General features: G+C 42.8%; 1 protein-coding gene across 16 annotated transcripts in view; it reads left to right on the plus strand.

The window, feature by feature from the left end:
- PCDH15 (protocadherin related 15) overlaps positions 1–21,219 on the plus strand; it is a 599,229-nt gene that overhangs the window by 555,396 nt on the left and 22,614 nt on the right. For 15 of the 16 annotated variants that reach the window (XM_062580806.1, XM_062580810.1, XM_062580818.1 and 12 more), the window contains 3 exons: positions 10,586–10,801; positions 14,439–14,527; positions 18,728–18,904. In XM_062580806.1, the coding sequence (XP_062436790.1) occupies positions 10,586–10,801; positions 14,439–14,527; positions 18,728–18,904 (482 nt within the window). Of the gene's footprint in view, positions 1–10,585; positions 10,802–14,438; positions 14,528–18,727; positions 18,905–21,219 lie in introns of those variants that run through there. The other variant, XM_062580817.1, reaches the window with a different exon arrangement.

Raw genomic sequence — 21,219 nt, forward strand, 5'->3', positions numbered from 1 at the left:
ACCAGCAACACAAAGTTGTCCTTCCCCCTACAATCAGCGTGCACGATCACGTATCCGCCTGATCGAATGAAAAGGAAATTGCAGATGCACAAATTAGTGAGATGGTGGCACTGTTTATGTTGAGATGATCTGAGATCAGATGAGCTGAGTTTGGAAGGCACAGATAATATTTCTGTTCAAAAAAAGAAAATACAAAATTACGGTATGAATTGGTCACAAAAAAATTGGACCGGCTGTGAAATCATTCCTGTATTTTGTGGACACCTGATTTTTTTTCAGCACAGATGCTCACGAGTGTTTAGTCAAGTTGCTAAAAAAGTCTAAAGAGAAGAGCAAGCGTACAAGTAAGGGATATTTGGGGTGAAGTTAGGGGGAATGCACAGTTACCCTTCAGAAACATTTGATTCAGAAAAGGTGATCCGAGGAGAGATGAGGAGTATCCGAGGAAGCCACGAAAGAAATTACAGTGTTACGACTCCAACTTGCCCGTGTTAAAACCTGGGCCAGCCTTCTCCCCGACTTCGCTGGCAGCCAAAATAGAGCAAGGTGCAAGACAGAAGTTGTTTCTTATGCAGCTCATCAAGCATACTGTGCATTTAAATAAATAAAATAGGAAACATTTAAGTGCTTGTTGCAGAAAATCAGACTGTAGTTTATTGTTCCAGCTTTTTCAACCGGCAGTGCTACTAACTTTGTTGTTTTTTACTGTCCTTCAGAATAAAAAGGAATTCTTCCGTTAAATGCAATATCCATTTCAATTAGTGTTCAATTAATAAAATTAATGTCTTTTGAAGAGTTCAGGTGAAAAGAATTTAATGAGTAGTTTTTTCCAAGTTAAAATTTTTAAGAGCATTAATGGAGTCTGCCCATAACTTGCATTATAGGCAATATTTAAATTTCCATTCTAGTGGGGAGACTAGGGTCTTAGTAAGAGTTGTAAACACTTGCTTTCACCTTCTGCACTCATCAATAGTTGCTAAATTTCTTAAATGAAATCTCAGTAAGTTTGAGAAAACACTGATTCTTTGCATGTTCTCAGCGTACCGTGAGGAAGGGGAGAGTGTTTCTTTTAAAGTTTAAAATTGTGTTTATCGAAAAAAAAAAATAAAGGACTCTGATTTGAGCCAGTGTTTTCTTTGTGTTAAAACCAAGCATGCATGAGATACGGCGATGACTCTGTTAATTAACTCTTGACTACTTTTTTTTTTTTTCTTTTTATCACTAAATGGTAGATTCTGTTCAAAAACCTGAAAGGTGAAGACTGCTATTTCTAGTAGTTCCATAGTGGAGGAGGATTTATGTAGTAGGTCATAGTAAAGGCATTTATTGTGCTGTCCGTATTGTAGAGGTGACTCTTGAGGCTTGGTTCTCCAGGCGAGATGGGATGCTTCAGAAATGGCAAGGCAGAGGGGATAAACCAAAGTCTGTAAAAGAGCAGGATGTATTAAGAGAGGAAGTAGGACAACTCAATTCAGTGAAAAGAAAATAAGGGAAAAGTTGCACTTTTTCACAGATGAGATGTGGATCCATCTTCTGCTTTGATACCATAAGAAGGCAATTCATGTTAACTGCGATATATTTGTCAAGACTGTTGTGTCCTCAGTTGGGCAACCATGAAGATGCAGTAGATCCCAGAAGGAAACGTTGTAGTGACGAGTGAAGATATTTCACGTTCAGTGAACACCTAGATTTACTTTATTGAGTGAAAAATAACAACTTTGGACAAAGTTCTCTTTTTTTTTGAAGTGACCAACTTGTCCAAATGTTGGAAACTGTAACAAGGGTGGCAGCCACTTGGCACTCTAGCATTTGGTTGCGTTCGTGCAGTAGCCAAAAGAGTTGTAAAACACAACAGTGTCCTGATAACAGCTGCGACTTCTGAATTTTATATTTGAATCATCGATATCTCTTTAGATAAATGTACAGCTAAGTGTGGGTAAGAAACTGTCTAAGAGGAAGCTAATAGTAATGTTGCTTTTATCATAGAATTTTTTTCTGGGATCATCTGACAGCATTTGATCTGCCTTTGAAAAAGTTTCTGTCGAATCATTAGTGAAAGCTGCAGTTAGTTTTAGCAGAGCTGCTGCCAAACTCTGAAAGCTCTCCTTTAATCTCAGTAAAAGCATTGCTTATCTTCAGACCGGCTCTCAGCTTATTTGCCCAAAAGCAAATTTTGTTTTGCAAGAAGCAGTAATTTTCTCAAGTGGAAAAAGGTGGCAAGTTTGACATAATGCGCCTCATAAAACAGCGAAGGCACATGATTCCGGGAATTCATCCGCAACGTGGGCGCTGGACGCTTTGCCAAGTGCGGATTTCGTCTCGCGAGAAGGAATGGACAATCGGTTATGCTGCCAGAGGCACCTAGGTGGAGAAATGAAGATGAGGAAGGAGACTTGCGTTTTTTCTCACGTGGAGCTGGAGGTAGCTCCAAAATGCTCTAAATTAGGAAGCTGTAAAACCTAGCACTATTAATAATTAAATGATCAGATTTTTACAGCGCATAAAGCAGGGGAAGCTAGAAATTACTGGAGAGACGAGGGAAAACATGAACGTAACTGATGACCTTGGGGCCTGAAAAATCAATCAGAACGAGTGAAATCCATTGTACTATCACTGGAAGGGATTTGGGGAGCCAGCTGAGTCCCGGAAACTCTTGTACTGCCAAGCCAGCTCTTGGGCTGCTCTTGGACTGCCAAGCATGCCGAATCACGGCGGCAGCACTGAGTGAAAAGTGGGAAGAGACTGATGAAGAGGGCAACAAAGTAAAGCTGGTAAAGTGGAGGAGGCCTTTTGTGAAGGAACCAAGTTCCAGGGATTTCTGGATTTCTAGGAAAAACACTTTGTGAAAGCCCGGGGGAAGCATCTGAGAGTATTCTGTACCCATCGTATCTGATCCAGCGATGATGAGATTTTAAAAGCGATAGTAAAACTGTTGGTGACTACATCCATAGGAAGGGACAAGAAGAAACGAGTGCGGTGTTGCAACCAAAACCTCTGCTGGGAGCCCTGGAAAAACTGACAGAGGTTTTCTGTGGGCAGTTGACTCTTCGACAGACTGAGGCCACAGAGAAGTGCTTTTGCTTGCCTGCTTGTCTTTGATGTGAAATGAAGAAGTAGAATGGGGGGGGGGGGGAAGAGAGGATGAAATGCAATTTTCATACATGCAATGGCTGCGGACATAGAAAGCGGAGGAGGACATTGAGAAGCAAGGATCAATGTGGAGAAAGGATGACTGGAAATTCAGGAGCTCTTCCAAAGTGGAGTCATTAACTGAATGAAACCAAAGGTCGAAAATTAGCGGTGATGCAGGTGGGCAATATACCATTTTCAGCACAAGTCCCATGTTTGTCACGATGAAGGGTCTTCTGGCAGGCTGGTGTAGGATTTAGAAGCCCTGATATTGAAAACACTAGTCCTGGCTCCTTTAGTGAGAAGGGCTTTTCTCTGGCCTGGCAGAAGATGTCCCTTGGACCTCCTCCAAAAAAGTTCTCAGTTTCCGAGCAGGGCTCCCGCTCCCTCTGCTTCCTTTTTTGGCTGGTCAGTGATGTATTAAGACACCTCAGCCACCTGTGACCCGACAGCGGGACGTGGAGCAGGGATGGGAACAGGCTAGCAAGCCTGTCTTCGGCTAGGGGAAAGAGGAAAGGCGAGTTGGGTCATCCGCAGTGAATTTGTTAGCAGGAAGATGGAGAATAGCAATTGAAAATGGAATGACTCGTCCTTCTGTGAACATTTGTTACTACATGGTTGTTTCCAGACCCTTAAATTTCTCCTGCTGCATATGTAATGATGTGGTAGGTACCGAGGATCAACTGGATGGTATAATTTATGAAGCCTGAATTCAGCAAATGATGCCTCAGTGTAGTCCTCACTCACAGCCGGGTTTTGCATAGGTCATCTGCGATTTTGGGGACCTTCCTGGAGTTCTGTTACAGCCCAGCATGTGCCAGAAATCTGCGTGGAAGTATGTTACTTTGGAGAACTCGAGAGCGTTCAGTGATTGCCATCACCAACGTCCCCTCAGTAATTCAGAATACTTTGATTTTTATGCATCTTCCAGGTTTCTTTGGAAGTCCCTACAGTTTTGACAGCCGCAGTGGGCTGTAAAGTAATGGGTGATAGCTGGAGTAGGCAGCTGTAGAGAGGTGTTTAATGCTGCTGTTCACGTCATTGCCTTGAAAATAAGGGTCAGATTTACCGCAAGATGATGCTAATTGTTGGTTTATTTATCCTGAAAGCGAGGAGGATTGAATTGCATCATAGTTTAGGTAGTATCCAACTTATAGTCTGGATACCTGTAAATATTCTGGCCTTTTGCATCTGAAGACGACTGCAAGAAGATGTTGACGGATGGCTGGCAAACACGGACTTGCAGGTGGTTTTCAGTGCAGTCAGTGAGGAGTTTCGAAAAGTATTTTACCGTCATGATAGAAATTTGAGGTCTTTATTTTAGACGTGTCGCAGGTTACACCAAGCAAGAGGGGAATAGTGCTGTGTGTTTTCTAAAAATGTCTGTAGTTTTGCAAAAATTGAAGAAGAAAAATAATTGCGGTCCGGTTTCTGTCTAGTTTTGGCATTTAATTAATTATTCGCAATGTTACCAACCCATAGGAATGTCTCATTCTCCATGTGTGCAATTTATATAAAATTAAGAAGACAAGCCTTATTGCCCCGCACAAACAGTGCCACCTCTCAAGTGAAAAAAACAACACAATTCGTTCCTTTTTAACAGTGCTCAATGATTTGCCATAGTCATTAACTTTTAATGTAGCAATTGATGCAAATCATTTTCAGATTAAATCTATCACCAGTGTGCAATTATTGAACGTTTGTGTGTTGAAGTTCAGTAGCGTAAGTCATTTGAACAAAATTCTGCTTTCTTTTCCATCAAAGCACTTTTTTTTTTTTTTTTTTTTTTTTTTTTTTTTTTTGTCTCAGAAATATTTTATGACTCCCCTCCATGGTCTCGGCAGGAATTCTGACAGAGAGAACCTAGGGGGAAACGCTAGGGATAAAAAATAAACCAACTGCCCTAGGTCAAACACAACCAAAAAAATTGCAAGGAAAGCAGAAAACCAGTACTGAGTACGTAATCTGACAAAAAATTGAATTTGGAGATAAAAAGGCCAATCAAACGTCAGATAACTGGCTGATGAGAGATGTGTTTATGTAGACCAAGGCAAATGCCGTAGATCTCCCCGCTCTACGGGTTGCAGTGATTCTGTTGGGAGCAGACAGCATTCTCTTACATGTATTCATTGGAAGATAACACCTTTTTTTGGAGAATAGGGTAAAATGATGTTCTCTGTAGGTTGTCAGAACAATTGCTATAAATACAACTGTCATAAAGTTTTTTTTGAACGCAGACTACTGAAGCTCAGTATTAAATAAAGTCACGTTTGATTACAATTAATTTTGGTTAGCGATGCGAGTTACTCTAAATGAATCTGATGGCTTTTAAAGTGAGTGTCCCCGTTATCTTTAGGGAAATTACTGGAGGGAATTCACTTTTCACTCTAATGGTGTTATTAGCCCTTTCTTTTTAAACATATTCTTTTACAGTATTAATCTGTCTGCTTTTGTTTGCTGAAGTGCATTTAAGTAACCAAATATCAGCGGTCCTAATTCTCATAAAGCAGTTGAGGCTTTTTTTTCCCCCCTCTGGATTGCTCCTGAGTTTATGAGATGTTTTTGTACTGAACATGTTTGCAGAAAAGGAAGCCGGTCCCAGAATAAATGCCTGTGAATTGAAGCCCCTCAGTCACTCACCTGAATTTGATATAAGTGACTCTAGTATGAAGCCAGTTAAGGTTGAAGGTGACAGAAGCGGTGGCATCTCATTTTTTTCATTTCTGACCTTTATTTTTTTTGTATTTTGTGTCCCATCCTGATATGCGTCCTGATATCCAACCTGTTCCTTGCTTATTCTTTGAATTTCTTAATATTCACCAGCAAAAAAACGCAGTCATTTGATCCTATAGCTTCTTTTCCCTAATGACACGTAAGAGAACACAAATTACTGTTTGCTTAACCATAACCCTTGGAAGGACTTTATCCAAGCTGTTGCACAATATGCTGTATCTAAAGCAATTTGGAAAACAAATGCGTAAAATTCCTGGGTGTAGATACGCAAACGTTACGTACAGAGAGTATACTGGGATTATTTTTTTGCCCAGACACGTTTATCCATATGAAGCCTCCAGTTATTTTCAACTCGTGTCTGTAGCCTCTGGATTGCTTTTTGGCGTTCCCGTTTTCCTCGGGACGACACGTTAAGTCTTCGCAGTGCCCAACTCGGTAGAAGTATCGTACGACTGAACCGCAGGAACCCAGAGAAGAGCTTTCTGCTGTGAAACACAGAGATTTCTCTTTTCCAGTGTTCCTTTTGCCCGTGCACAGGAGAACTTTACTCCGCTCACAGAGGAACCGCTTTGCCAGTCGCTATCTTTTATTCGTCAAAATGTGATTTATGAATCATAGAGGGTAATCTGTAGAGGGAAAGCACGCCTAATAGAGGTAAAAATCAACTCTGAAGCATACTCACGGTGACAGCAACATGCCCTCAAACGTGCACATCTCCTATAACATCTGGCCTCTGTAATATTATAATAATTTCAAGCATGCGGGTAACTTCTTTTTAAGAACACATCTCTAGGTAATACCCTGGCTTGCTAAACTTTTTTACTAGGAGAAGCAGTGCTTGTTCCTTGCAGTGCAGTTCTTTGTGCATAGATGGTTGTTGGTTGTGCCCGCAAGAGAAGATGCGTTAGCTCTTTAGAGGATTCCGCGGAATAATTCAGCGTAGTAGCCAGATTTCCACCAGGAGAAATGCAGCGTGAGGCACGACGATGTGGCCGCCCAGCACTTACCCCCCCTGACCTGGAGCGATCTGTAAAAGCAAGGCCACCTGGCAATAGCTCTTTTAATATTCTTTGTAAAATTACCGGTCGGACGAGAGGTCCGGTGGTGGCTTGTATGCGATGAGCACGAGAAACGTCGCCCAGACCGTAACTACTTTGTGATTTACCGCATGCCGGGGCAGCAGGTTTGTTGCAGCTCTTTCCGCTTTCTTCTCTTTTCTTATTCCCCCGCCCCTCATTTCTTTGCTGCAATACTCTTCTCGTTTGCTGCCCATCTCTAGCACCTCTGAACTTGTGCTCATTGGCTTGATTTTTGCAGCGGGCTGCCGCGGAAATCTGTAGCTCTGCGTCTCCGGGCATTTCTTGCCCAAACTTACCCTGCTTTACGGCCATCTCCCCTCAAAACTCCTCGGCTGCCATATATCTGGACTTTTCCAGTGAGTCATCGTGAGTTGTGCTGGTGGTTTTATATATATATATATATATGTATATGTATGTATGTGTGTGTGTATATATATATATATATATATATGTATGTATGTGTGTGTATATATATATGTGCCATTAATTAGATATATATGCTGTTGTGCTGAAGGATATATATGTAATGTATATATCTCCAGTAATGACTTTTTGTTAAAAGCTCTTAATGTGAGGGCCTGGAGCAGCATATTTCAGCTGACGTCTGGCTGGTGTCCTTTGGAGAAGAGGCAAGGGATAGCCCACCACCACCTCCTCTTCCTCCGCGGGAGGAAGAAGAGCGAATGGGTGAGGGGTGGCTCCAGCGAAACCCCATCCGCGTGGCGGCAGAGCCGCTTAGCTGCACGTCGGCTGGATTTGGCCCGGCAACTCTTAAAATCATACATATTTATCAGTACTCAATCGTAAAAGGATTTAGGAGACATCCACCTGTGTATTTTTTGCACGCAACAAAAGAAAGATATACTGCCGCAAGATTAAGTATAGCTCTTTCTCTTCTTTGACAGTCATAACACAACTCTTGAGACGCTGTCTGTCTCTTCCTAATGAAGCATCAAAAATATTTACCTTCAGGACAAATTGCAAGAATAGCAAACAGCCTTAGTCTGGGCTGAAGGAAGTTGGCACCTTGTGTCAACAGCTCACAAGCTCTCTCTGGTGGCCCCGTCAAGGCGAATGTTGCATCGAGCATCGTTGAGTTTGATCAAAGTACAAGTAGCGGTAAAAAAGGGGAGAACGGAACCAGCAAACCTAAAATATTTGAAATTGGTCTCTGAATTGCCCAAGTCTTGCTTTTGCACTTGGCTTTGCTCATGTGGGTCCAGGTGGTGGTTGAGATGAGACTAGCCTGAATTTTAACGCTGCTGGGACCGTCTGTCTCTGTGGGGTACCAGCAAGTCTCTGAACCTCTGAAAATCGACTCGTGACCTATTGGCCAGCTTTGGACATCTGAACTGCAGGATTGTAGAGGTTGTACGCCCAAGATCTGAAAGCGCCTGTTTCACTGAAGTTTCGTTCATTAAACTCAGCCGCAGGACATATCAGACAGTTCCCGCTAAGCAATTAGACTGGTGCTGTGACATTTGGCTCGGAAAGACTGAAGTTATTTAACGTCTGTGGCTGTAACGCTGGTGCTGTACATGTGTTCTTCCTTGCTTTTTCAGAATTGCCTGGTTTGGGTAATTTAGGTCTTGTGTGCCACCCTAATTTGGATCCAGACTTTTTCTTTTTGACCCTAATTAGCATACTTTTGAGCGTAAAATTGAGATGGAATTGATTTCTGTTGTCATTAAAACCAACTGCTATTAAAAATCCTATCTGTCGGGCAAGGTGGAATTTGCTGGCACGGAGAAATGGCAGGCTTTCGGCCCGACTAAACCAAGCCAATAAATCCCTTTGAACAAAGAAATTGGCTTTTTATTGGAAGGGCGTAATGCGCATCTCGCAGGGCACCTCCAGGGCATCATTAGCAAGAGAGCCGCTGTAAATCCGGTCTCGCCGGGTTGAAGACCCCGTAGGAGCCAAATGAGAGCTCGGATTAGATGGCAGCGTGCTCCCCGTTGCTGCGCGCAGAGCTATGACCATGCCTCGGGTGCCAAAATACATGCTGTAGGGGTTGAGAAGAATTAAGGTGGTTGTGTTTTATTTTATTTTATTTTTTTAAGCTCTATAACTATCATGCAAAGTTACGTGCAGATAGCGTTTTATGCCAAACGGGTCTTGTGCATAGTGCTCATTGCTTTAAAATGAGCTGTGTTGTACGAGCTGTACTTGGCTGGTGTTAGATACATCCACAAAGTGATTTTTTTTTTTTTTTTTTAATGTGAGGCAATTAGATGATTATTTTAACAAAGTTAGCTGCTCGGCATGGCCACAGAATCTTTTCAAAAGAGGTATTTTTTACTTCTTGGACCGCTCGTACATGCTCTTCTCTAGGAGTGACTGTTACTTTGCGAATATTTAAGTTTGCCCTGCTACCGCCCACAGTTTAGTGGGAATAAAGGTTTGGTAAGATCACGGTTCTGGAGGAGTTAATTTAACTTGTCGTGCAGGCACTTGTGCACTTCTCGTTAAAAGCACCAAAGCGAACGCGGTGCTGAGCTCGGACATCCAGCTCGCGGATACTGAGGACTGTTAGCACTTGAGTATGAACCTGATTTTTTGATACAGCCACTTCCCAGCTTATTTGCGCCTTGTGGCACGACTTCACGTGTAGGTGTTTTGTCAGCAAGTAGGTTCTCAAGAGGAAACTAAAAATCAGCCTACTTCTGAAGATCTGCGGTCAAGCGTTGGTGTTTTGGGGTCATATTTACCCGTGCCGGTTGGGTAGCCAGAGGGAAGGAGCTCACCGTTATCTTTACCTGTTGGCTGACGCGGGTAATTCCAGAAAGGGGGTGAATTCCAGAAAGCCTTGACCCTTCCCCATCTTTTTTCGAAAAGCGTTAATAAAGGGCGTTGAGATCACCCTTGAGGTAGTAATCTTGCTCTTAGAAAGCATGAAATAGGAAAGGGAACTAAGTAGCAAAAGCACTTTAACACATTTTACATTTGTGCTTCTCCCAGCCAGACTAGATAAAGCTTTGTCAATTTAGAGGAAAACAAAATATTTAAAATGGTCCTCGCGTCCTTTGTAAACGCTTTTCTCTCTTTAACCGCGGCCCAGCAGCCGGCGCCGTGGTGGGAGCTCTTCCTCTGCTGGGCAGCTCTACAGCCCACGTTCACGCCGTGTGAAAACACCCCTGCTACCTCCAGCTAGGCCGGCCCAGACATTGCAATTTAAGCGGCCTATGGTTATATCTATTCCATCTGGTCTGATAGTAGCTGGAGTAGTTTGGAGCGTGCATACAGCTTTGAGTACCTGGATCCTTCATCTGGCACGGATGTCTGCTGATGGCGCTGCGCTGCGGGGATCTGCTGCTTCTCGCTCCTCGCCACCGTTCCCCAGGAATTAACTGAGAATAGAGAGAAAAGGAGTAGGTAAAAGTTTCTGCTCCCCGCCTTTTGGAGCAGTTTAACGCAAAGAAAGGAGAAAGGAACTGTTGGAAAAGCAAAACCTGCATGCAGCAAAGTTAAATGAACCGTCTAAAGTAATAGCGATATCTCTCTCCAGGATCTAATGTTTTAAACTTTGGCGTGGAAGAACTTCAGTGGACCAGTGCGCAACTTTATTTAAAGGACAAGGTTAATGCTTCTTTGCATGCCTATTTACTCAATTTGCCTCTGCTTGTTTTCTTTTTTCCTATTAGGCTGATGATAAAGACACTGGGAATTACAGTGCCATGCAATACAGACTCATCATTCCTCCAATCAAGGATGGTAAAGAAGGTTTTGTGATTGAAGCTTATACAGGGCTAATAAAAACTGCTATGCTGTTCAAAAATATGAGAAGATCCTATTTCAAGTTTCAGGTCATTGCAACTGACAATTATGGGAAAGGACTGAGCAGCAAATCAGATATACTTGTGAGTATGAGCCAGACATTACCTTTTTGGAATAATTTCTGAGGAAATTTATACACAAAATAAAGTTTCATTCCGAGGAGACGTATAGCATGATCATAAACTGTGTGTACTTGGTCTTTTTTGAGTCGCTGAAATGTTGCCTTTTTCAAGCCCAAAGGCGCTCTGAATATCTGAAAAATGCATTCATGTTTCATGGCAGATCTGATCTGATCTCAGTTACCACTCTGGGCATGACATTCAGTATTTTATTTACGCCATGAACCATTGCTAATGGTTCAATTTAGAGTCTAATTGTTTGCATTAAACATTGCATAAATTACATTCTGGGTGTTCTTAACCCAACTGGTAGCAAAAAAATGTGCTGTTTTTGTGCATTACGAGTAGAAAGCAGGTCACGTCTCCGTGGTGGGACGCAACCATTTACAGTTCTACTCCATCTATTTTTTTAAGCCAGCAAGGTGCAGCCAGCTCCCATTTTGAAGCTGTGAAGCAGGGTTAGCGTGGCAGGAAGCCCCAAGCTAATAACTCAGGTTGAAAGCTTGACAACTTGAGCTCTACTCTGTGTTGATGTGGCTATGAAGCTTCTGGATCTGGTCCACCTGGCTTGCAGGGCAGGCGTAGCAGCGGCATGGTTGTCCGCGCTCTTCCCTGCAGACATACTCCAGTTTGTTCTGCAGTTTTTCAGGGCGTATGAATAGCTGAGCAAACAGGCTCTGAAAATTAGAAATCGGGCTTGGGGAAGGCCAAGGTCGCCACGTCGCGGTTGTTTGCCTCTGGAAGGGAAGAGCCCAGGAGGAATTTGGGGGGCTGAGAGTATACTTTAGGTTTCCGGAGAAGTCGGTCGTCTTGGCGCCAGCTTCCAGCCTCGAGCTCCTTTTTTGCGCTGGGTGCAGGACATTGACTGAGTGCGGTCACAGACAGCCTCAGTGCTTAATTGCTTTCAAGCCTATATAACCTGAGGGATTGAATTAATATTAGCATAATGTTATAGGGTGCATTATCTTGTTCATGCCAACACTCAATGATACAGATGATAACCATAGTACTTGGTATATTGAGTTACGCAGGAATTCAGCAAGTAAACATAATATATGATGTCTGCATGCTTGACCTCCCAAAACGATAGGGCGTTCTCATGCCATTTACGATGTAGTACTATATTAAAATGTAGCCAGAAGTTATCAGCATTAAAATTAGAGTGCGTTGGTATGTCTGATTAATTTATAGAGGCATATGTAGGTTGTTCTAATGAGTCATAGACGCTCTCACGCAGCAAGTTGTCGAGAAGGTGTGAAAGCTCAGAGTAGCTGTAGCTCTAGTGACACCCTCTGAACGTGAAAGCTTGGGTTAGCAGCCAGCACGATCCACGCATCGCTCCTTCCTAACCAGGCTAGGCTGCTCCCGGGCTTTGTGGCCTGAACAGAGATTATCCTGGTGCCGAGTCATTGCAGTGTCAGGCACCTGGCAGCGAAGGTTGATGGTAAATACGTGTTATGATATAATCTCTAAGCAAGTGATTCCGAAGGGTAGGACTCTTGTTTATTTTTTTTCTCTCCCTTCCCCAAGAGCCAAAGCTGCTGTTGGGGGCTGTGCCTTGCTGATTTTTTTAAAAAATAAAATCAGAAAGGGGAGCACTTCTTAGTGAACGAAGCAGGCAATCAAAGGCTGGTCACTCGTCACCGCGCGGTTACGAGCGACCGTACGCTCTGGCTGCTTCTGCTGCAAACTTCTCACTTGTAGTGCTCGTTAAGTAATTCAGCCCCACGTTTTGCTAATTTTCAGCAGCGTATTCTTCAGCTGCCTGCAGGCTGGATTGCAGAATTGTTGAGTGCATAAACAGAACCAAAAGCCATTACCGAAAGGGAAAACTTCAAAAACACCAAGTATTTTGGGGGAAAAGAAAAATCAAGCTGTAAGGTCTTCATCTTGGGAGCTGATGACTGTTGATAGGATTATTTATTCGGTACTTCTTTTCCCACGTTTGACATGGAGTAAAAACCCTTTCCCTCACTCACGTGAGTATTGCCGATAGCTCCGTCCCTGGTCCCTGTTCTTGAGCCAGTCGTGTGCCACACGGATAACGCTAATGCTGTAGACTGGCAACAGCAAAAGCTTTCCAAGGAGGTGGTGGTAGGACGGGCCCTGGGCTGTGCCCCAGAAAAGACCCTGGTGCGGGAAGGGCCCCGGCTTTTTTGACAGCTCTGTAGTCAGACTGTAGTTAGGACTTCCGCTTAACGCTAATTTTAATAACTGAAAAGGAGGGAAAAAAAAAATAACCTTTACAAACACATATGGCAAGCATGTTAATGTTCCTATGGAAACCTTCATGCTTGCTTTACTTTGGCTTCACACCCTTATTTCACCAGAGCTGTTCGCTCATATTTCTGTATATGAACAAGCACTCCTAATTTTGTGATCCGTTGAGTATCGAGAGAACGATTGCCCCCCCCCTTTTTTTTTTTTTTTTAAAAAAAGTATTTTTTTAATTTAAGCACCACACTTACACGGTGCTTGGTAAATAGGTGAGCAGTGAAGTGCTTGAGTTGACTAAATGTAGTTAATTCTAATAAGCTGTCCCTGGCTTTCGAGTCCCCTTTGATGAGCATCATCTAAAACTTACTTTGAGCTCACTGTAATTCTGTTTTTCTTGCGCAGGCGTCCGCAGATGCTGATCGGTGCATCTGATGACATTTCAGGAACATTTAAATATTTTAAGTTGAATTAGGCTGCAGAGCCAGTGAATCAGATGTGAAAGAATATTACGGCCCATCTGCTGAAGAACAGGGCTCAGACCTCTCTCTTGAATATCAAGGATTGGGTTTTATTTTCCCCCCTTTTTAGAATTAAATTGACTACTAAGTCTGATTTTTTTTAAGCTTTATCATGCTTAAAGTTGTGCTACTTTTCTAAATTTAGCTGCTGCTCTGTAGGGAGGTGGTATGGGGTGGGGCGTAACATAAGCCTGCAATGCCCGTATGGGAGCGAACCGAGCTTAAAGAAAAGTTTTGCAAAAAAAAAATGATGTCAAAAATTGTGCTGCTGCATACAGTTCTGTGCCCTATAGAGGGAGAAGGAGGTACCAAACAGAATTACAGGCTAAAATAAGAACTTGGACTGATGATCTCATTGAAAATTGTTAAATAATATGGGTTTTTGTAATTTTCTAACAAGGTATTGTTAACTTAGTTGAATTAATCTAGCATTTGCATTAGCACAAATGGCGTATTGCCAGGGCTGGATTTTCCTGTCGAGTCCTCAAAAAGACTGAACTGCCAATAAATGGTTTTGAGTGAGGCATGAGGGAGATGGTTTGAGCCTTTGCTTACAGAAGTACCTAAGGAAAGCAGAAAACAGCCACCCTCCCCTCCCCCCCAAAGAAAAATAATAATAATAAAGAGGTATTCTGATGCCATCCAACAATTATAATTCTAGTTAAATCTTTGCCTGCTGGTTATTGCTTTTGGCTGCCAAGCAAAGTGCGATTTCCCAGCGCTCTTATTTTTGAATTAAGAAGGGAAATCAGTGCATGAGGGCCCGCCTGCAAAGGCGGGGAAGGAATTACTCCGCGCGCTCGATACGGGGCTGGAGGACGTCACGCACGGACGCGCCGATTGAATTTTGCTCTTTTTGTTTCCAGGTCTCTGTGGTCAATCAGTTGGACATGCAAGTCATCGTCTCTAATGTTCCTCCCACCCTTGTGGAGCAAAACAAGGATCAGCTCATAGGGTAATAAATTTATTTACTCTACGACTGTCAGACACTCGCTGCTCTTGTGTTTGGATTCAGCAAGGAGTGCTGAATCCTTTATGCTACTATGTAGGGTTTTTTTTTTTTTGGTTTGCTTTTTTTTTTTTTGCAAGCAAGCATTTTGAAGCAGAGGAAAACCAGGCACCAAACGTGCAGCCATCAAATTGTAAGAAGAATGTATGTGAATGCAAAAAAGACAGAAAAAAAAAGGAGATAAAAAAAGTGTCTAGAAGGTTGGGGCAGTGCATCCCAGTTCAGCGTGTCACTTCATTATGGGCCTCTTTGGGTGTCGTGGCCGCGAGCGAGAGCAGCATTTAGGAAACTTGTGCCGGTCCAATTAATGCCAATAACATCCTATTCATTTTTAGTTTCTTTTTGTAAAGACAGATGGCTATATTTATCCTTTTTTATATACTTATCCTTACCTACATAAGGAAGTACCACTGAAAATCTGGCAGTTCAGTTGTCAGCCATTAAAACCATTATGTCCCAGCACAACTTGGCTGAAGTCGAGCGAAATTGGGAGCATATACTCAAAAAAAAAAAAAAATTGAGAAATCTGTATTGAGGTATACCAGCAAAGCTCCATGCTCTTTACTCTGCATTGCTGCTAAATAAGCTTACGTTTTCAAATAACTCGAATCTGAGCATCTAATTATTATTGCTGAGTTACTCTAGGGAGCTAGAGTTTTCAGCAGAGGAGCCCAAAGTTGCACAGGATACCAAGTCTGCAATGCCTGTAGCTCAAGGCATAAACAATCATTTCAGCATCTTGCAAGAAAGAACAGCTCATTTGCTCTTAAATAATTTGTGTGTGCTCTGGAAACTCCAGAAACGCATCAGGCTGTCAAAAAACACAAGAAAACCGAACCGTTTTTTCCCCACCGTAGAATTTCCCCGCTGTGAAAATTGTGGAATAATTACATTCGGGTTTGGGTGAAAGACTCAAAACACCGAGTGGTTTGACTAGTTTCTTTTGTTTGCGTAAAATATAGGAATGCATAAAATATAGGAATTCTGCCCAAGGGCCTAAAACTATGGGTAGGTGGCAGCGCTTTCTAGAGCCACACCACGCATCATCTCCACCAGGGACGATAGAGGGTCATTAGACCTTGCTGCTGACTTACCAAGTCTCGCACAACGGTTATCAGCCGTATATGCTTGGATGGGTGCCTTTGCTGCCGGGCTCTCGTGCCGCCGACTCCGCAACTCGTATTTTGAGGTGGATTAAGTCGCTCGTGCGGACGCTTGCGTTGGTTCTCTTCCAAGAGTATCTGAGGATGAAAAGAAATCGCCTCTGGGCTGCCAGGGCATTTTTAAGGCCACATTCTGCCCTCAGCAATGATGAAAATGCTCTTGTCCTCTGTTTCAGTTGGTATTACTGCTTGGGATTTGGAAAGTAGTAGTGATGAAGATACCCCCAGGAGGAACTTGTGTTGGTTATGTGGCATCTGCAGAGCTAAAAGAGAGTTAGAGCAGCAGGTACATCTCGTTACCCAATAAATGGCCAGGTCCACCTCCTGTTACACCGGTGTTGGGAATGTGCTAATTGCACTGATTGCATTAACAAGGGACAGGTGAATTTTAAGCTAACTTCTGCTGATAAGTATGTCAGGACTGCCTGCAGAGTTGTTACTCAGAGTGTTTAAAACTTGGTTCTTGTGACTAGCACGTTCAATTGAGTAGCTTTTAAAATAACTCTGTGGGGAACTGCTCCGTTATTAAGTGAATTCTTTAACTGCTACTTTTCAGTCTTCAGGGCAATTTTTTAAATATTATATATATGTATTTCATTTCCCACATGCTATATATTACTTCAGTCTAGACATACAATCTGTATAGGTCAGATGAAACGCTGTGGTCATTCAACCCTACTTTGTTGCATGTGTTGCAATGCCAAAGGCAATGGCTTGCAAGGTCACAACTTCTTGTGGTCGGAAACCAGTCTGTTATTTATTCTTCTGTTTTAATGATGTTTTAGACAGAGATATGGTCAACAGCAGTGGCTTCCAGCAGAAGTCATGCCCTGAATTTTGGAGAAAAGAGCCTGTTGTTACCAAGTTCTGTGACGTTTTAATCTTCCAGCCTTGCAGGATTTGGAAAAATAACAAAACTCCCAACCAAACCCAACATCGCTAATCACCAGGGAGTGGAAAGGTTAAAAAAAAGAGAAAAATAACTGCAGTGCTCTTGATGTTTTGGATTTTTTTTTTTATAGTAGTCAGCATATCTTGGAGTTGCTCTATCAGACGCTGCTTGGCAGATTTATTGCTCTTCAGATATCGGTGGCAGGGTAGCATCCACCCGCTGAATGCCTGTGCATCCGAGGCAGAGATGAGCAGAGTTTACCGTTTTGGCAAATAACGGGAGCGCTTGTTTAGACAAGGCCGGTGAGGCAGCGACATATCGCCCAGGCTACTCGCTACTTTTTTTATTTTGATTACAAACAGCGCTCTGTGCTGAGCGTATCTATCTGCTGCTAGATTAGGACCTATTTCTGACAGACCTGGATTTTTCAAACTCTTGGGAATGCTTCTGTTTTAAGGGCATACTAGATTTTCACGCAGAGAGAAGAGGAGCTGAGTAGATAAATGGGCATCGGTGGCCTTGAAAAATTACAAGTTGGCAATACTGCTTTGTCAGCAGTGCTTTGCTTTGGAAATCACACATTGAGGGGAGGGGAAAGCAACAGCAAAATGTAACCTCAGCAGCTGCAAAATATTTTGTTAAAGACACCAAGTGAGTTCTTGAAGTCATCTGTGCTCCTCTTCTTTTTTAGGAGATTTTGTCTTTCTCAGCACCTCGTGCTTAAATCCTTAATACATCAATTAGCACGTTCCCTCTCACTCTCTTCCTTTTGTATCCTATGAGGTGTATTATTGCCCCTGCCCAAAAGCAGTGGTTGACACTCTTCTGATGTCTACACATCTTTCCATTTTCCTTCTGACTCCAACTGTTCTTACCTGCATTTGCTCCCCAACCATCTGTGCTGTCTCTCCCAGGTGCGGTCTTGATGGGAACAGCAGTTCTCCCTGTTGCATACAGGACTTCAAGTTCATAGAGTTGAGCGATAGTACTTCTAAATCTCTTTCTCCTTGGTTACACAGTGCTGCAGATGCGTAGAAGTAGTCAGGACTTACGAGTGGTTTGAGTTTGTAGCATGCTACAGAAGATCAGCAAGTTTAATGGGCACCATTACAGTTGCAAATCAGGCAGGGAAGAATAATAATACTACATTTTTTAACTCTCTCAAGTTATTGTCCTTTCTAAAGCTGCTCAACTGGCAAAGTGAGTCATGCTTATAATTCTCCATAAATCCGCTATACCTCAGTGTCAGGCCTGCTTGCAGTCTGCAGGAACTTCTCAGGTGCCCAGTGAAGACCTTCCCCCTGTTGATGTGTTGCTTAAGCAGTCGTGCTGTAGACATTTCAACCTGGCATAGGTGCAAGTATTTCGCTTCTGTGTTTGGAGGGCTGTTCTGCACATGCGCGTTCCCACTTCTCTTTGGAAAAAGAACAGACTTGTTTTGGTCTACTGTTATTACACCCTTGTTATCTCAAGCGTAGCTTCCCGTAAATTCTATTAACCTATCTTTCTTCTGCTTGTATAACTTGTGCAATTTATTATATTTTTTTTCTGGAGTAAACCTGTCGGTTCGATATTCCAGCTTTCTTAGGGCTGTAAAACTTGCTCGTGCCTTTCGGAGTAGCGGGTGTTCTGCACCTGATATGTTGAGCTTTATTAGAGGCCCAGATGAAATAGCCCGTGGAAAAGGGTTGAAGTTGTTGTTTCTGTATGTGAGAATTTATTATATGCATCCTGTGTAAAGCTGGAACTGAAGCTTTCTGAAGTCGTATAACTTATATAAGAGGGTGACAGTTTTTATTCGTAAAATATAGTTGGTATTTCCCAAGAGCCACTTAAAACTCAACTCATGTCATAAATACAAAGAGTTAGACTTAAGGACACCATTTCTGATGACCTCCTCTAACATTGCCAAGCTTTTCCCAAGAGCTGAGCGTTTAAAACATTACATTAGGCTGGAAATTTCATAAAAAGTGCTCTGAAGGTTACCTTCTAAACCTGAGTTTCTATCTAATAGCATCTAGTTCAGACCATTGTCAGTCTCGATTAGTAGAAATAAATCACTGTAGCTCTCTAACTCTGTCTCATTTTTAGGATTTTGGAACGCTACGTCCAAGACCAGATTCCTGGTGCAACGGTAGTGGTAGAATCGATTGGCGCGCGGAGGTTCGGGGATGGCTACTCTGAGGAGGATTATACCAAGTCTGACTTGATGGTCTACGCCATTGACCCTCAAACAAACAGAGCTATAATGAGGAATGAACTTTTTAAGTAAGTATCTTATTTACCACTCTTTCTGTGCTTCTAATGAATGTTTGAAAGCTTGTTTGTTCCTGTTAGCAAGTGATTTGAGACAACAGGAAAAGATAGATCTATTGAAGCAGTTGGCATGTGACCGCTAGGTCTAGTTACGTGCAGTTGCGGTCATTACTCCTTCCTAGTTTCGGTCCCATCCCTTGAACTGAATGGCCCCAGTACATACGTGGTTCAGACCTTGTCCCCTTTTGAGAGGGTTGCAATACATTTTCCACGTGCTGGAGATTGCTCTGAAATAATTTATTTTCGGCATGCTAAGATGGCTTTGTGATCAACTCACAGTTAGGGGAGCTGACAGCAGGCTTAGTTTCAAAACCACATTTCTGCTTCCAAGCAGAATGCTTTTGTAGACGTAACCGTGGACTGTTCGCTTTGCTTCGATTATCTTCATAACCCACTGTCCCACCTCAGTACACCATTATTAAAGTGGAAAATGTGAGGCCTTGCAGGCGAGTCTTGCAGTGCAAAGACAGACCTCTAATTCTGTGACTGTATTTAGCTGTTGGAGTGTGCTGGGCGCTGGCTCTGGTGCTCCAGTCATGGACCTTCAGACTTTCTGCACTTTCTGCTTGGGGCATAAGTCTTTGTCCTTTTCCGATGAAAATCAGAGCAAAGAGGAGCTTAGCTCTTGGTCTGAAGCACAGGCATTGGGCATGACCAGGGTGTACAACCACACGCAGGAAATCAGTCGTGCTCACAGGTCCCATAGTCTAGGCATAACCTCAGTGGGCTGAGGAGACAACTATGTGTAAGGACATCCCACCAGCTGTTAGAGATGAGGAGCAGTAGTAGGTGGACCACTTACATTCACAATATGACACTGTTTAGTCCTGTCAGTCTACTTCCAAATTAGCAATTAGTCATCACTAGTGGAGAGCAGGTTGTGAGACAAAATTAGGATTTCAACGCATTTGGCTGTTAGTGCGTCAACACGATCGTAGAATCATTTTGTCAGAAACTGTACTTCTGGCTTTTGACGTCCTGCGTGTGTATCAAAACAGGGAGAATGCTAATCAGACTCTTCTAAGGCAGTCGCTATCTGTTGGTTTTCTGCATGTATCTCACCTTCGTGGTTGCTTTTTGTCTCTATGAAAGCTAGACCAGGCTGTTCAACGAAGGCAGAAAGCAGCATGTCGGTCCACAGCCTGAAAAGCAAATGGCTGTGAGCCATCGCATTGGACTGTGATTGAAAAAGGGCTTGTTCTCCAGAGCTCTTAATTCAGTACGGATGAATTATAGCAGAGTACGGCTCTGCATATATCGAGAGTTTATGGGTTGGACGAGATCGCTGTGGTCAGTCTGCCTTGGCCTAATAAAGACCACAGGGATTCCCCGAATTAATTCTGCTTCGAGCATGTCTTTCAACAAAATAAGTGTTCAAGAAAATCCAACGACAGACAAACTACAATCTTTGCATAGTTATTCCAGTGGTAATTTATTATTTCTGTTGAAAATTAGCCTTACTTTCTTCAATTTGTCCAGATTCCATCACTGAGTCTTACTGTAATTTTGGGGGCAAGATTCAAGGGCACTCAATTAATGCATTGAATTTCTGGTTCCCAACAAGGCCTAAACTTGCGCTTAAACCATCCTCTTAAATTTTTTCTTGAGAACTGCCCCAGGTTTTCACTTCTGAGATACGTTATTTTAAGTCTCTTAATCACCTATGTTTTTCTCAGTCTGAACCGCCTCTTGATTTTTGGTAGCAATTTGTCCTATCTGTTACTTTTCCACTTCTGCAGCTTGTAAATTCATTGAAGTCTGCATTTTCTTCATCGTGCGTAGGAGCGGAGAGTACGGCCAAGGTGGGATCCCATTAGAAACAGTCTGCTCAGATCTTGTTCACCACTTGCAGCTCCTAGCAGTGAGCTAGCTCTGTGGTCCAGTTAATAGATGCCGAAGTAGTCAGAGGAAAGTAGAAGGCAGTGAACAGCTTTGAAGCAGCTGGTTTACATATAGTGACTGGGTAAGACTGAAAAATTCATTTCAAAAATTATATATTGTGTGTGCAAACACTGCATACTGGCAGAGGCAAACAATCTAAAAAGACAACATAGGAAGTTTTTGCATCCCTCTGTACTTCTTCTGCAGTTGATGTAGGCCTGCTGGGGAAGCGCAGAAAGTTTGAGTTACAGCATTTCAGTTTTCTTTAGAAGAACCCCACGTCCAGTTACAGCCACAGAAATAGTCCTGCAAAATTGCCCTTCCTGCACTGTCCTGTGGATCAGAGAGCACGAGGGGTTTGTACTCAGGGTAGACTGCAGCTATCG

The sequence above is a fragment of the Rhea pennata genome, chromosome 7 (genome assembly GCF_028389875.1).
Source record: "Rhea pennata isolate bPtePen1 chromosome 7, bPtePen1.pri, whole genome shotgun sequence".
Classification (NCBI taxonomy): domain Eukaryota; kingdom Metazoa; phylum Chordata; class Aves; order Rheiformes; family Rheidae; genus Rhea; species Rhea pennata.